A 15238-nucleotide genomic window follows, 5' to 3' on the forward strand; every position below is an offset into this window, starting at 1 on the left:
CTTCAACTACCGTATTTTAAAAAAATTCTAAAATCAGTGCATCATAAAATCCTTATAAAAACCTTATAAACTTTAGCTTATAAAAATTACAAGCTCGGAACTAGCACATATTTTATCTATTCACAATATAATATACATTTAATGTAAAATTGGCAACAAATGTAGGATTTTATTTGGTTTTATTTAGACAACCGTGAGCGATTTGACTTTCTCAACTAAATTAGTGAACACCTCTGCCGTCGTGGAATCCGGTAGCTCGTCTAAAACGGATGCAGTGCTTCCCGCCAGGACACCAACCCGTGGATCAATGGGCAGGGTTCCAAGATGCGGGACTTCGGTGTAAGCGGCCAGTGCAGCGCCACCGTTTGAAGAGAAAATATTGGTACATGAGGTGCAATGGGGGCACACGAACCTGGGGAAATCAAATAAAAGATAATTTAGTCAAACATCAGATAAATTATCACCTGGTTAAAGTCCACAGGTGTCACCACGTCATAAACTTGACACGCAGCCGTCCAATTAATATCTCTATTTACATTTTCAATAAGTCAGCAACCACAAACCGTTTATAGGAAGATATTTAGATAATATATCCTACTTTTGATTAAAATTTTTTGAAGAGTGTTGTATGAAGGTGCTATTTTTTATGGAAATAATTTACTAAATAGTAAAATTTAATATATTCTCAATATTTCGTCATTAGAAACACCCGTTTTTAGACTTCCTGACAGCTTAGCTATAAGAATTCCCTTACCCACTCATATTCTCGACGATGCCCATGATTTTGATGCCGGTTTTCTTGCAGAAGGTTATCTCCTTGCGCACGTCATCCAAGGCCACTTCCTGCGGAGTGGTCACAATGATGGCTCCATGACAATTGACCTCCTTGAGGCACTCCATCACGGTGATGTGCTCATCCGAAGTGCCGGGCGGAGTGTCGACGATTAGGTAATCCAACTCATCCCACCTCACATCGTTGAGGAACTGACGGATCATCATGGTCTTCTTGGGTCCGCGCCAAATGACCGGATCTTCGCGGTTCTTCAGCAGGAATCCAATGGACATCACGGCCAGGGTCTGGGATTCATCCGTATAGACGGGGACCCAGCCCTCGCTGCACTGGAATATATCGCGTCCCTCCAATCCCAAGAGATAAGGCACACTGGGTCCACACAGATCTATATCGAGCAAGCCAACCTAATCAATTTAATAAATCTGTTTACAAAATTCCTTGTCATGTTCTTGTGGTGAAATTGTTTAGCTTACTTTGAATCCATTTTTGCGCAGTGCCAGCGACAATTGGGTGCTCACTGTGGATTTCCCAACTCCGCCTTTTCCGGAGAGCACTACGATAATATTTTTAACCTTGTCCAGCATTTTTAACGCAGTTTAATAGAATATAAATAAGAAAACAACAGAAAATCGTGCATTGCTTCTTGACCAGCAAGTGCAATCAGCTGTTTTAGGGATGCAACAATTACGTTTAGGGTGTTCTGATATTTAATAATTATTTAGTATCTCAAATAAATAACTCCAGATATTATTCGAAAATTACTCATTTTGTATCAAGTTATTAATTTTATAGTTTTATTTTGGCTTAGATCTTTGATGAGATTTGGGATAAAATAAATAATCGGTATTAGTTGCTGTCTTTTGAAAGACAAATATATATCAAAATGGAATAAAGTAGACCCAATAAGAATTTGTATTTATTTATTAAGTGCTTTAAAATAAATAAATACAAAGCTAAATAGAACACCCTATATATTCTAAATTCCCTGAATTCTGTTTTCGATAGTGAAACTCTAAACCTTTAATATTTTCCATACTTGTTCAAAAAATTACAATTTTTTTAATTTTTGTTATAGAAAACCATTTTGCTTAAGCATTTTAGACTCAAAATTGGTAATAATTATTTTTAATTTTTAGATTAGAATAGTTTATTTTGTTTATTGATACTGATAAATACTTTAAATAAATTAATCATTTAAATTTAATTATTTAAAATAAAAATTCGAACTATGCGAGGAGAAAACTATCGTGGGTACCCGCATAACTATCGATATTTTCATCGATGGTTCTACAGCTCTAGCCGGCAAGTGTCGATTTTTATTGGTCCAAGTCGTCGCGCGCAGCATGTTAAATTAACAACAACGGACGGTAGCTGGCGAGAGATAAAATAAACGTGCCCCGATCGAAGGTGAATCGAGGATCCAGGAGCCGCAGCTACTCATCAGTCCCTATTAACATCCGAACCGGGAGCTCCAGCGACCGCAGCGAGGAACCCAAAAAAGTGGGGGGCTTGGAGTCGAATCGAATCGAATGTTGCGCAACCTTCTGTCCCCGCATGTACTTGGCCACCGAACCGATTCCGAATCCGAACCACCAACCACCTAACAACAACAACAACCACATCACGCCATCCGCTTACATCTGATAATCGAATTTAGTTAGGCCGCGGCGATGAAGAAGCGCTCCAATTCACGTGGCACCCCGCCGACCTCCTCCGCCGGCGATGCGGACGGGGATCATCCCGCCTACAAATCGGGGGCGGCCAGTGCCCCGGCCACGCCCACCAAGCGGCGGGACGGCAGCGATGGCAGCTGCAGCAGTGCGGGCGCCCGGCGGAAGCGCAAGGAGGAGATCGCCCAGACATTTGTGATCGTCAACGAGCGTCCTGTGGACGATATATCCCTGGACTTCTTCTACAAGCCACATACCATCACCCTGCTGGCGGTTTCCGTGCTCGCGGTCATGTACTTTGCATTCGTCAGGTGAGAAGAGGGTCGGGAACTCATAGTTCTGTGATATTACGCCCTCAGAAAACCCATTTCTTATCATTAACTATTATTTTGCTTTGAAAAACCATATATTATAAATCGTAGAATTTCGTTAGGTGAGAGGAAAACTTGGGAATACCTAGGAGAATGCCTTTTCAATAGTCCAACTGACTTATGATAATCTTATATTTATTTTGCCCTTTCCATATTCCAACTGACTTGTGATAATCTTATATTTATTTTAATCTTAGTACTTTGCCTTTGTCAGGTGAGCGAGAGTGGAAAATCGTTAAGATTTTTGGGTTAACCCTATGTTTGTTCATGCGGCTGTCTAGATTCGTTAATTTTTAGAAATCTCATTTGAAAATCTCTAAAATTTCTTGGCCAAGGGTTATATAAATTGTTTGTATTACCTAATAATACAAGTTTTTAAAACTAATTCGGTTTCTACTTTAGATACCTGGCCATTGAATCTATAGATATGTCAGTCAACTCTAAGTAAGCTCATGTGTTTTTTCCATTTCTGTCATTACTGATTACTTTCAATGATATATTAAGCTTCATTGGTTATTTTTTAGCCCTAGCATATCAGTATTGCATAATAAGTCCCCAATACATTTCTATACTATACTACATTTCTATACTAAACTATAGTATGATATCAAAAGAAAATATAAGAAAAGTTTTTTAACACTACATAAGGGCCTGAAAATAGTTTTGAAAAAATACTTTTTAACTCAAAAAACTTATAAGCATATGATTCGATTTAAAATTTTTAAAAATGTATTAAGTAATATTTAAATAATTACGGATAATTATAATTAGATAAAGTTACCCATAGCACTTTAAAAAATATAATCATCCATCCTAACTCATTTTAATCAATGGCGGCCCTTATTCCCCTAATCTTAAAAAAAAAAACTTCAGAGCAAATCATAATTCTTAATCAAATATCTGTACCACGTGCGTTCTTAGCACATAGATTAGTTGTTGTACGGGTTAAGCACTTGAAAATATCACGCATACTCTGCCAAATGTGTCAGCTCAGACAGCCGAAGGTTCAAAAACCGAAACATACAAATATATATATATCTGTATATGCGCTATTCTAGCCTACACTATATATATATAAGTCTAATCGACTAAAACATATACGTAATGTACTCGACATTCACATCGTCGTGTCATTGACCCCCAAAACCCCATCGAAAAACGTGCTATGCTGATAAGGAATACTATGACCGAAATAGTAGCGACAATGGAAGCCAAGATCATCCACTTAGCAATGCAATATCGTTACAGAAACGAGGCGAACGTCGATGAGAATCTCTGGGCCGGCCTCCTATGCATTGTGTTCTTCTTTCTGATCATCTCGGTGATTGCATTTCCCAATGGACCCTTCACGCGTCCCCATCCCGCCGTCTGGCGGATATTGTTTGGGTGTTCCGTGCTCTACCTGCTGACGCTTCAGTTCCTGATGTTCCAGAACTATCCGACCATCAGGAGCATATTCTACTGGATCGATCCGAAGTTGAAGAACTTTCACATCGATATGGAGAAGGTAAGTTTATGTTTATTATATATATTATATATTATATGTTTATTTACTTAAATTCCCAGGAATATGGCGTCAATTGCTCGGACATCAGTTGGGATCGCGTCAAGGGTCACCTCGATGTCTTCGCCTGGGGTCACTTCTTGGGCTGGGCCTTCAAGGCCATCCTCATCCGTCACATGGGCATCCTGTGGGCCATTTCCGTGATGTGGGAGATCACCGAGATCACCTTTGCCCACTTGCTGCCCAACTTCATCGAGTGCTGGTGGGATGCCCTCATCCTGGACGTCATCATCTGCAATGGGCTGGGCATTTGGATGGGTCTAAAGATCTGCCAGATCCTCGAGATGCGCGAATACAAGTGGGCCAGCATCAAGGACATATCCACTACGACGGGAAAAATCAAGCGTGCCATGCTGCAATTTACGCCGGAGAGCTGGTCGGCCATCCGCTGGCTGGATCCCAAGTCCACGGCTATGCGATTCGCCGCCGTCATCCAGCTGGTGATCTTCTGGCAGGTCACCGAGCTGAACACGTTCTTCTTGAAGCACATCTTCGAGATGCCGCCGGATCACTTTATTGTGATCGGTCGCCTTATATTCATTGGACTGTTTGTGGCGCCTTCGGTTAGGTGGGTCTTTAATAGGATATTTAAATATTTATAAATACTAATTAGTATTCAACTTTCAGGCAATACTACGTATATGTCACCGATACACGCTGCAAGAGAGTCGGCACCCAGTGTTGGGTTTACGGCGCCATCATGGTCTCCGAAGCCATTCTGTGCATCAAGAATGGCAAGGAGTTGTTTGAGCGCACGCAAGCCATCAACATTGTCCTGTGGCTGACTATCCAAGTGATAATCTCGGTGGCATTTGTCTACCTGGCGGTTTATTGGCAGGTGAGAGGAGCTTAAACAGATAGTTATACTGCAATGCAAATCTAAAATGTTAACTTTTCAGCAACGGCAGCTGAAAAAGGTTTCATCGACGCCGACGAAAAGAAAAGAAAACAGTCCTGCCATCTTATCTTCGCCTTCTAAAGGTATGTTCAGCCATTTGAAAGCAGCAGGCAACATTAAATGGGGCGAGAAGTCTAAGAAATAAGGCTTAATGATAGTAAATTCTAATGAAGATTTATAAAATAATATTACATTAATGTGGCAAAGCAAATTAACTTTAATGTTGCCTGCTCTATTCACTAACTTTCTTTTTTTGCACTCACCAACTTACGTTATTATTGGCTCAATTAATGGTTAATCACAACTCAATTCTCAACTCTTTGCTCTCAATTTGAATTCTCCTTGCGTTTCTCCCCTTCTCTGTCTCTTTCTCCGTTTCTCGTCGGATTGCATTGCCACAATAAAAAAGCACAAGTGCCAAGGAGTAAATCCATTGATGCACCCAGCACCACGCACTACGATATTAAAATTAAAATAGTCTAAACAATTAATGTTAACTTTTATATCTGCCACATTTGATCTAAAACCTTTTCGTTTCACTTTTCTAGGTAAATTGTCGCCGCAAAAAGAGAAGAAAGTAAAATAAGAAGTTGATAAGAGAAACGAAACACTTGAAAGCTACAGAAACAAAGTGGATCAGGCCATTCTATAAAAGAAAAACCAAAACAGACAAGAGAATTATGTACATATACTAAAGAAAACTGTACTGATTAAATTAAATACAAAACATGTAAATATATATATGTATAAAAGAAATATATATATATATATATATTTATTAAAAAGACAAACCAAAATATAGTTGTTAATAAGAGAATACAAAGGACTTGGCTATGTTCTAGTGCTAGATTAATACACACGATTTAATTGTCTTAGCTTAAGTTAGTTCAAACTAGCTTTTCTCAAGTTATGTACAGAAGCGCGATTGATTTTAGACCTCGAGGAATGTGGACACGGTTTTCTTGACCGCATCGCGGGCATAGGGGATGTACGACAGCGAGTACCAGGTCATGGCCAGAGATTGTATGATAATGAATATAAGCGTGAGTCCAGCCTTTTTCCACTAAAAACGAAAACAAAGCCAATCAAATTAAAAGAAATAATAATAAAGTAAATAAATAACTCATTGGTTGTCCCATAATTTTTTCGATTTCAATTGAAAATCAAACGTCTCAGTTGAGAATTAAAATGTGTGTTGATTAATTGAAAATTTTCTATATGTCTAGGCAAGACTTACGTTCTTTGAATAAAGTTAATAATTAAATATTTTAAAACATGATAAATATTATGTTTATAAGAAATAATAATTTAAATATTACAAATCCACTAAATATTTAAAAAATGTAACTTTCTACATAATATTTTAAGATGAGTTCTCTTTTGAGTATGTAAATTGCAGAAAAAAAGATTTTATTTTTTTAAAAATCTATAAAATCAGTAACGTTTCTAAAATCGAAATCTAACTAAAATTATGTGAGCATTCCAACCAAAAATGGATAAATTAAGAAAAAAACATGCTTTACCACTATAGCTGCTATAAACGTGAGGACCATCATCACCAGAACGACGATGGTGGCTATCAGCCGGGTTTCCGCAAACATTTTCTTGATCTGCTTGAAGGGCCCCATCAGGAAGCAAGTACTGAAACCCGAGAAGCGAAACTCATTAGCCGGCCTGTGTGAAGTATTAATAAGCGAGTAACCCGCTTACCTGGCCATCGAGATGATGTTTCCTAGGGTGTAGAAGACCGCAAAGACCACAATTCCCTTGTGCAGAAATAGGGCAACCGAACCGAGTAGGGAAAGTAAAATGCCCAGCACAAAGCAAATGCAAAATCCCTTGATGCGAGTGGACCAACTCAAAGTAGACATCTCGTTAATCTGCGTAAATAATTCGGGGGGTCAATAATATTGTTAACTAAATTCACTGATAAGCGTTGAGTCACACAGCTGTTATCGCCATGTGATCAGGGGGCGTTTCCCAGGGGGGAGCTCCAAAATCATGAATATTTATAATCCGGAATATTTACAACATTTTTAATGAAATCACTCCCATTGGAGACTTCACCTGTGTAATGATACTGCTCTCCTCTTCCGGAGTGGGCTCATCTCCACTCAGAACGCGGCGTAATTTGTCCATTATGTTGTTGCGTTGGAATTATGCTCAACAGGTGGCAGACTGAGGACTCCCGGTTCTTCTGCGGTGATTTATAAACAAAGAATTCCTCTGTTTTTATGCTCCGGAATTTGTACACTATAAAAAATCAAGATCGGATCAGCGTGACCGTGGGCTGAACCGTTAAAACATACCGCAGAGCTCAGAGAAAAATATACTAAAAAAAAGTATTCTGTTTTTTTTAATTAAAACAAATTATTATCCATTTACATCTTTTAAAAAAACCCTTAATTTATATAATCTGTTCTGCTATATTATTTATTGCATTATTGGACTTGGCCATTTGTATGGCAACAAGTGTGCAACAGGTTTTTTTATTTATACTTGTTTATTACATCTTTGTAAAATGAATACCGTTTTAAAAATCGACTTAATTTTAAAAATAAGCTTAAAAAGGTGAGTATATAACAAGAATATTTTAATTAAAATCTAGCTATTTCTAGCCAACACCTTATAGCTATTTTAGTAACCAACAGCTGGTTCCATTTACAAAGTCTGGCAACGCCGCCATGTTTACAATACGTAATATTTTACAAAATGCGGCTAAATACGCGGCAATTAAGCCACAATTACGGAATCTTCGAGGTCTAAGAGGAGCCCCAAGCGAGGTGGAAGTTCTCAGACCGCCGGATATAACAACCAAACAGGATGACAATGCAGGAGAGCCGTCGACGCAGGAAAGTTCCAAGGAAGTGGCTCTGGATTTCGGAAAGCGGGAGGCCCATGTGCCCTCCTTCAACTTGGCGGCCTATGTGAATAACTCCAATACCCTGCAGCAGTTCATCAGTTTGGGCGTGGATCTGCACAGCATAGAAAGGCGGAAGGGATTGGGACAGTTTGTGCTGCAGCTGGACTTTGAGAAGAATGTAAAACCCTGCATAAGATTTCTGGTGGATCAGGGAATTAAACCCGATGACTTTGGCAGGATGTTCACAAAGAACCCGCTGCTGTTCAAGGAAGACCTGGATGATCTGCAGACTAGGGTGGATTACCTGAAGAGCAAGCGGTTTACGGATGAGGCCAGGCAAAGGATTCTCACCCACAATCCCTACTGGCTGATGTTCTCCACGCGGCGAGTGGATCGTCGGTTGGGCTACTTTCAAAAGGAGTTCCGTTTGAGTGGCCATGATCTCCGTCTTTTGGCCACCAAGGAACCTAATGTCGTTACCTACAACATGGAGCACCTGCGAAAGTCCATATTTACGCTCAAGGAGGAAATGGGATTCAATGCCAAGGAGCTGAGTGCCCTGGTGGTTCGAAAACCCCGGTTAATGATGACTCGTAAGTGTATTTAAGGTTAAAGCAAAGGGATTTCCTTTAAAAAGCATATATCCCTACAGCTCCCGACGATCTTATCGAGCGATTCAGCTATATTCACCAGGATATGGGCCTCTCGCATGCCCAGATTGTCCAGTGTCCTGAATTGCTGGCCTCTCGGGAGTTTCGCCTGCGGGAACGTCATGAGTTTCTCAAGTTACTGGGCCGCGCCCAGTACGATCCCCAAAAGGATATGTATATATCGCCCAAAACTATAGTCGAAGGCAATAATTTTTACTTCGTAAGAAATGTGGCCAAAAGCGATTTGGAAACTTTTGATTTGTTTTTGAAAACGAGATAAGAAGAAATTAAAAATATTGAAAATTTTATAACGTTTTTTGATTGGAAAAAATCACACAAAGTAATGTAGAAATATTATTTTAAAAATCATCTTTACTTTGTTTTAAAAATATTCGTAAATTTAAATAGTATAAAATAGTAAATAATGTAGAAATAATAATTTAAAAATCATTTTTACTTTATTTTAAAAATATTTGAAAAATCAAACATTTATTTATTTAAAAAATAACCATCGATAGGAACAATCGATGTTGGCCGGGATGCCAGATGTGCGAAAACATCGATAGCATAGCGTAAACATCGATTGTCACAAAAGATTTAAACTACGCATTAAGCTTGTGCGTAGGGGAACGAAACGAATCGTGTTTAATTGTAGTACTAGCCAGTCGCTTCATTCGAAGCATCAAACAAAGTTGCAATATTCCGGAGCTCCAGCCCGGAACAGTTAGTTATAGCCAAATCGAGTGCAGCGGCGGACAAACAGCGCCAAACGAAAAGTAAAACGCATTTTCCTACGCATACACTAGCAGCAACAGCGAATACACACACACACACACACGCAGACGGACACAAAACAGAAGGGCCAAAATAACTCGGGCGACTAAGGAGAAAAACAAAGTTTAACTTAAAACCGAGTTAATAAGCAATATAATCAAGTTATCTTGGGTGTTGACGTGTTGAACACACATACCGATAAACAAACAAAATGTCTACGACACCAAAATCAAGCGAAGATTTGCTGGGTGGTAAGTTGTTGTTGTTTGTTTCCCTTTGCTTTGCTCTTTCGTTCGTGTTTTTTTGCGTCTCTCCTTTTTGCAATCATAACAATAACACGGTAACCCGTTATGCCGCCTTGTTGTTGTTGTCGTTGTAAGTGAATGTGTATGTATGTATATGTTTATGGAGTGATTTGTAATTTGTTGGTATCCGCATCCCATATACTATTTTTTTCAAGGCTTTACTTTGTCTGCTTTTTGATTTTGTTTTGCTTTTACTTGTTTACTTTGCACTTGTTCTGACGCAGCGGAGAGAGACGACAAAGAATCCGCAAAACTCCGAATGAAAACAAAGAAGCTGCTTTCTCCGCCCACCCCCTCCCCCGCCCTCTCTTTCATTCATGTCATGTCTCTTTACTTTGCACTTGGCCCGCTTGACGTCAGACGTCGCATTTTTGCGCTCTCCTTCGCTCCCCCCTCCCGCCGCTCTTTCGTCTGGCTCGCTAAAATAATTCGTAAATAAATACATTTTGTGGGAGGGCATTTCCCTATCGGTCGTTTCCAGAAATTGCGCCTTTGGCATTAGCTTCAATTGTATTTCGGCTGCCCGCTTTATCAACATCCCACGTTTACAGTAGGGGCGAAATAAAGGTTAAACCGAGAAAATCGGAAGATTTAAAAATTTCACTATAAAACCCTAAAAAATGTTAAAAAAAAAAATATAGTTTAAAATGTAAAAAACATGAATTATTTAAAATATTTGCAATTGTGAAAATATATATTTTTATTTGTCCAAGTCTTTTTAAAACGTCATTTTAAAATGCCAAAAGTATAATCTTTATTGATTACCATTTAAAAAAAAAAACATTTTTTGTTTGTCCAAAAGGTTGTTGACTACGCAAGAAATTATATTATTATTCTGCCCAGTCATACACAAAAATAATGCCGGTTCAACGTAAATTTGTTTTTATCACTTTAATATAGTACTAGTCTTATCAGTTTGAACCAAAATCGTACCATATGCTATGAAAAATATATGTTTGTGATAGGTAAACTACTGTATGAACGAAATAATCGCATTATCCAGAGACTACTTAAAGTTAAAAATTTCAATTTAAATAAGTGTGCTAAAAATACGCCGGTTATAGGTGTTTTTTGACCTCGAAACATGTGCGAAACGAATGACCAATTTAGGAGGTATACTTTTCCTTTGTGCACTGTGCCATATACTACGTAAGAAATTGTATTATGATACCGGGGAGTCATCCATCCAATAATAAAGGCGGTTCAATGGGCTCAACTCAGGGTCTTTTGGACAGCTGCGCATCAAGATGCACACAACAAAGCCCGAAGAAGGAGAGAGAGAAGAGTGGGTAGAGAGAGGGGGAGTGAGTGATAGAAAGAGAGGGGGTGGGACCCAGAGAGGGAGAGAGGCCTACGTGCCGTGAGTCAGTCAGCAAGCCAAGTTTTTGTTTTTGCCACCCTTCGATACGCTTTTGCTTTTGCCTTTGTTTTTGTTCCCATTTTCGCTGCACATTTTCGTACCTGTAGCCCGGATTCCCGATAACGGTTCAAATGCTGTTTACCTGTGCCATTTTCACGTTTACCTGTCCTCGCGGGTTTTTCTGTTTACCATTTCCCATTTTTCGCAACTTTCATCATAAATGCATCACTCTTTTCGTCTAGACGACGCATTTAGTATTCGATAGTCAGCATGATTGGTCTGCCACGTGAGTGATGTGAACTATTCTCTATTTGATTGGCACTGTGAAATTGTCTAAATTAGTTGTTTTTAAAGTGAAAACTCGAGTTGTGAAATCCTCAAAAACCATTTTACATTTTAAAAAAATATGAAACAATTTTTTTTTCAAAACATTGAATAATATTTTACATTTTCGAGTTTACACTTGAAATATGTTCATGTTTGTAATGGAATATAAATAAGTTTTTTAGTTTTCGAGAAATTGTATTAGGTTTTTCTTTATTTTGTAACTCAAAAACCTTCATCCTAAATTTATTTACAATTTATTTTCAAAGTTAGGGAGTTAGGACTGTATTCCTTATCAGCGATTCGAGCATCGCTATCATGTAACTTGCACGCTTCTCGTGCCCATATTGCATCGCCAATTTTGGTTTTTCGTTTTGTTTTGAAAATGAAATTTTCTCCGTGCCGCGTTGTTGATAAGCATCGAGAATATATAAAACAAAACATGTGTGCTTCTATATATATACAATACGCCGAAAAGAAACGGAAATTGTACGGGTTGTGGGGTTTTTAGCCTTATCAATGGGGCACGAGCACTCGAACAGATATACACAAATATATACGATACATGGGCTAACGAACCGAACGTGTGGTTAAGTTGTTGTTACGTTTAGACAAACAAAAACAAACGCAAAAGGGGGTGACGATGGCACATTTTTAGGGGCACTGCCGCCGTACAGTGGCTTTAAAACTGTAGCTGCCTACCCAAGTAAACAAATAAAAACCATATTTTCGACAACAAGTGTAATTTCAGACAAGTAATTACTTTAAGTAGACTTTTAGCAGTATGTTATTATATTTTTATTGATTTTCGGAACGGTTATTTAAAATGAGCTAAACAAAAAGTTAAAAAGTATTATATTTTATAATTAAATTCTAAAGCAGTTTTACAGGTATCAAAAAATATAATTTAATAATGATAATTTTTATTTACATATTTAAATAATTTTTGATAGCACTGAGTGCTAATTTGAATTTTCTACTTTTTAGCATTTTTTTTTGTTAATTTTGCATAGATCTCTTGAAATTTATAACTGATAAATTAAATTTATCATCAAATGACTAGATTTATTATTTATTTGATGATTTACCTGATTTAATAGATTTACCTGAAGATGTTCTGAACCTTGAGCAAAAACAAATTAGTTTGGGTTAAAAAGAGACGTTCAAAGTATTTGTATTCCTAATGTTTATTCAATTCGCCTCAAAAGGTTTCGACACCACATGTCTGTACTATATTTAACTAGCACCAAATGCAAGCTACTAAGTATTCAATTTCACACCATTTGGCTTTAGCTTTCACCCACTCGGTTCGGCCTGCTTTAATGTGAATGAAATGATCTATTTGTGTTACTATTTGCTAGCATTTTATGCTAACCCAGTTCGTTTGGCCTGACTTTTGCAGAATCTTGGATTGAACTGAGCACAACAGCTGCGATGGCTGGAATCAAGAGCCCCGACAGAATCACTCCGTTGCCATTCAACAATGGCGAGGAGTATCTGAGACTTCTGCGCGAGGCCCAGCGCGAATCGAACCAGTCGAGCCGAGTCGTCTCCTTGGCCAGCTCCCGTCGTGATACGCCCCGTGATAGCCCCAAAAGTCCACCGAACAGTCCCCAGTCGGAGCTCTGCCCGGATGATGAGCTCAGAAACGTCTACATCAACTACTGGACCAAGGTAAGCGATGAGAATCGAGGCGGAACCGAGGTGATCTTGTTAACAATGCCATTCTTTGTGTTTTTTTTTCTTTTGCCAGGGTGGAGATAAACAGAATGCCGACAATGGAGATTGGTTGAAGAACTGGAATCGCAATGCCGAGGAGCAGCCACCCAAGTACGAAAGATATAGATATATGGTTATTTAACGACTTTTCTCATACTCTGATTCGTAAGGTTGTAACCTTAGTCGGTTATTGACAGTTTAAATTAAAGATATATTCATCTGAAATCTTAATACAATTGGGTTTACCAGAGATAGAGAGACAGTCAGTTAAGATTTTCAGTTATTCCGCTATCATACAACATATTATTAATTTTCATATCCTTACCACTTATAGGAGCTGGAATTTCGAGGCTGTCAGTGGCGATGCCGGCGATGAGGACGAGAAAAAGAAGACTAACACAGGCTACTCCATCCGCTTGAAGCGTCTGGGCTCCAACTCGCTGTTCTCCCGCGAAATTCTATACTCGCTGCTGGTGACCAATGTCCTGTCCTTGCTGCTGGGCGCCGGCTTCGGGTAAGTGTCCTCTGAAATCTCTACCAGGTTCATAATTAATTTACTGATCCCTATTTATAGATTGTGGTTGAGCAAGCGGGGCATACTGCTCACCCGTGTGGTCATTGACTGAAAGATGCCATAAACAAAAAGAGAAACAGAAAATATATAAACGTTTTCAATCTATCAATATGCACATCAATCGAAAACAGAACACACAAAGCGTTCCATAAAAGAAATCGAAGTATACACATTTATATACAGCCAACCGTATTCCAACTCATTTGTATTTTAATCGGAAGTCCACATTTTCGACACCTTCTCATTCAGTACATACCTATAAAAATGTAAAATGTAATTTCTAAGCCAGCAAACTAAACAAGAAAAGGCCGATGGGCGAGGGTTGAACAGTTTTTAAATACATATTTTATATAATTTTATATATATTTAACACGTTATATATGAAGGCAGCAAATCTAATGATACAGAAAAGCATTTATAGAGGAAGATGCTCTATATACTTTGCTTTAGCCGTATGTCTTAGCACCCAATCGTACATTATATCCAATACAAGTGTACGCCAAACTCCATTTAAAGAATTTCAACTTCATCATTCATTCTTCATATACATAGTACATCCATATACATTTGTAGGCATATTGTAGTTGAATAATATTGTAGTTGAATAATATTGTATCCAGATCGTACTTTTTGTTGAACAATCGTCAAATGTTTTGATTTTCTAAGCATATGAAAAACGATAAAAAAGAAACAAACCCATATATGGCAAACATACATAAGTATATAGATTAATATGTGAGGGAGGGGTTAGCCCCCACAAAAAAAAAACAGAATAGTTGTAATGATTTTTTATAATAAAATATTTTTCAATATCTATTTAAAAGAAAATTTCAAACGTTTTTCAATGGTGGATTAAAGGATAAAAGAGGGGATTTATTTGATCTTTTAGGATTAGTTGGAAGCCGAAATCTCCTCGTAATCCTAGTAAAGTGGTTAAGTACATGCTACCTGCTGTTTTTCAAATATATGGATGATCTCGTATTTGAGGAAAGGCCAAAAAGTATTAGTATCTCTTGAGTTCAGTTTTAAATGCTGGAGATTAAGAGCTCGTGCAAAATGTTTACTTATTTGCACTAACGAGACTGTTTGCTAAGAGTGCTTTTTATAAAGCCAAATAGATTTTGTTTGTCAATAAGTCTTGGCATTTTGCCATTAATGTTTATTATTTTCCAGCCGTGAGTCAGAATAAGAAGGGATTTCATCAGAAGTGCTAATCGATTTTGTTGATCTCAACCGATGGGCTATATGGTTATCAATTAACAAGCGAAAACAATACAAACAACACAATTGATCGAAAATGCAATGAGAGAAACTTAAAGCAACCCTTCGTAAAAGCGGAAAATATTTTAGTATAAAAATAAATTGTAATTAAA

At 38.0% G+C, this 15238-nt stretch overlaps 5 protein-coding genes across 7 annotated transcripts; 3 read left to right on the forward strand and 2 right to left on the reverse strand.

The window, feature by feature from the left end:
- Positions 1-144: 144 nt before the first annotated feature.
- Nubp2 (NUBP iron-sulfur cluster assembly factor 2) lies at positions 145-1458 on the reverse strand. The gene is made up of 3 exons (XM_017141679.3): positions 1267-1458; positions 755-1197; positions 145-412 (listed from the first exon to the last, which is right to left on the reverse strand). The coding sequence occupies exons 1-3, from the start codon at positions 1375-1377 to the stop codon at positions 184-186; spliced, it is 783 nt and encodes a 260-aa protein (XP_016997168.1). The 5' UTR covers positions 1378-1458; the 3' UTR covers positions 145-183.
- Positions 1459-2094: 636 nt separating this feature from the next.
- On the forward strand, positions 2095-5904 carry Pss (phosphatidylserine synthase 1 homolog l(3)77CDf). The gene is made up of 6 exons (XM_017141681.3): positions 2095-2774; positions 4083-4341; positions 4401-4966; positions 5026-5236; positions 5298-5379; positions 5845-5904. Exons 1-6 carry the CDS (start codon positions 2464-2466, stop codon positions 5880-5882), a joined length of 1467 nt encoding a protein of 488 aa, XP_016997170.3. The 5' UTR covers positions 2095-2463; the 3' UTR covers positions 5883-5904.
- A 150-nt stretch (positions 5905-6054) lies between these two features.
- Positions 6055-7578, reverse strand: LOC108057427 (vesicle transport protein SFT2A). Its single transcript, XM_017141682.3, has 4 exons — positions 7364-7578; positions 7007-7176; positions 6820-6937; positions 6055-6359 (listed from the first exon to the last, which is right to left on the reverse strand). Exons 1-4 carry the CDS (start codon positions 7433-7435, stop codon positions 6228-6230), a joined length of 492 nt encoding a protein of 163 aa, XP_016997171.1. The 5' UTR covers positions 7436-7578; the 3' UTR covers positions 6055-6227.
- A 398-nt stretch (positions 7579-7976) lies between these two features.
- Positions 7977-9120, forward strand: mTerf3 (mitochondrial transcription termination factor 3). Its single transcript, XM_017141576.3, has 2 exons — positions 7977-8752; positions 8812-9120. The coding sequence occupies exons 1-2, from the start codon at positions 7981-7983 to the stop codon at positions 9087-9089; spliced, it is 1050 nt and encodes a 349-aa protein (XP_016997065.2). The 5' UTR covers positions 7977-7980; the 3' UTR covers positions 9090-9120.
- A 294-nt stretch (positions 9121-9414) lies between these two features.
- BNIP3 (BCL2 interacting protein 3) lies at positions 9415-14693 on the forward strand. Of its 3 annotated transcripts, none has more exons than XM_017141629.3 (5): positions 9415-9585; positions 12975-13246; positions 13326-13402; positions 13626-13805; positions 13866-14693. In XM_017141629.3, the coding sequence occupies exons 2-5, from the start codon at positions 13007-13009 to the stop codon at positions 13915-13917; spliced, it is 549 nt and encodes a 182-aa protein (XP_016997118.2). In that variant the 5' UTR covers positions 9415-9585; positions 12975-13006; the 3' UTR covers positions 13918-14693. The 3 variants fall into 3 exon arrangements, with proteins under 3 accessions (XP_016997118.2, XP_016997116.2, XP_016997117.2); XM_017141627.3 differs by having other exon boundaries at positions 9417-9834; XM_017141628.3 differs by lacking the exon at positions 9415-9585 and adding an exon at positions 11504-11534.
- Positions 14694-15238: the final 545 nt, after the last annotated feature.

This window comes from Drosophila takahashii, chromosome 3L, assembly GCF_030179915.1.
Source record: "Drosophila takahashii strain IR98-3 E-12201 chromosome 3L, DtakHiC1v2, whole genome shotgun sequence".
NCBI lineage: Eukaryota > Metazoa > Arthropoda > Insecta > Diptera > Drosophilidae > Drosophila > Drosophila takahashii.

Bases quoted from the DNA above. Each gene is read 5' to 3' on its own strand.
- Nubp2 (XM_017141679.3), bottom strand. From the start codon at position 1,377: ATGCTGGACAAGGTTAAAAATATTATCGTAGTGCTCTCCGGAAAAGGC. The intron at 1,198-1,266 runs GTAAGCTAAACA...TAAATTGATTAG, and splicing joins TGCGCAAAAATGGATTCAAA to GTTGGCTTGCTCGATATAGA. The intron at 413-754 runs GTAAGGGAATTC...TGATTTCCCCAG, and splicing joins ATCGTCGAGAATATGAGTGG to GTTCGTGTGCCCCCATTGCA.
- Pss (XM_017141681.3), top strand. From the start codon at position 2,464: ATGAAGAAGCGCTCCAATTCACGTGGCACCCCGCCGACCTCCTCCGCC. The intron at 4,342-4,400 runs GTAAGTTTATGT...TTAAATTCCCAG, and splicing joins TTCACATCGATATGGAGAAG to GAATATGGCGTCAATTGCTC. The intron at 4,967-5,025 runs GTGGGTCTTTAA...TTCAACTTTCAG, and splicing joins TTTGTGGCGCCTTCGGTTAG to GCAATACTACGTATATGTCA.
- LOC108057427 (XM_017141682.3), bottom strand. From the start codon at position 7,435: ATGGACAAATTACGCCGCGTTCTGAGTGGAGATGAGCCCACTCCGGAA. The intron at 7,177-7,363 runs GTGAAGTCTCCA...TTATTTACGCAG, and splicing joins AGAGCAGTATCATTACACAG to ATTAACGAGATGTCTACTTT. The intron at 6,360-6,819 runs GTAAAGCATGTT...TTTCGTTTTTAG, and splicing joins CGTTTATAGCAGCTATAGTG to TGGAAAAAGGCTGGACTCAC.
- mTerf3 (XM_017141576.3), top strand. From the start codon at position 7,981: ATGTTTACAATACGTAATATTTTACAAAATGCGGCTAAATACGCGGCA. The intron at 8,753-8,811 runs GTAAGTGTATTT...ATATCCCTACAG, and splicing joins ACCCCGGTTAATGATGACTC to CTCCCGACGATCTTATCGAG.
- BNIP3 (XM_017141627.3), top strand. From the start codon at position 9,795: ATGTCTACGACACCAAAATCAAGCGAAGATTTGCTGGGTG. The intron at 13,247-13,325 runs GTAAGCGATGAG...TTCTTTTGCCAG, and splicing joins ACATCAACTACTGGACCAAG to GGTGGAGATAAACAGAATGC. The intron at 13,806-13,865 runs GTAAGTGTCCTC...CCCTATTTATAG, and splicing joins CTGCTGGGCGCCGGCTTCGG to ATTGTGGTTGAGCAAGCGGG.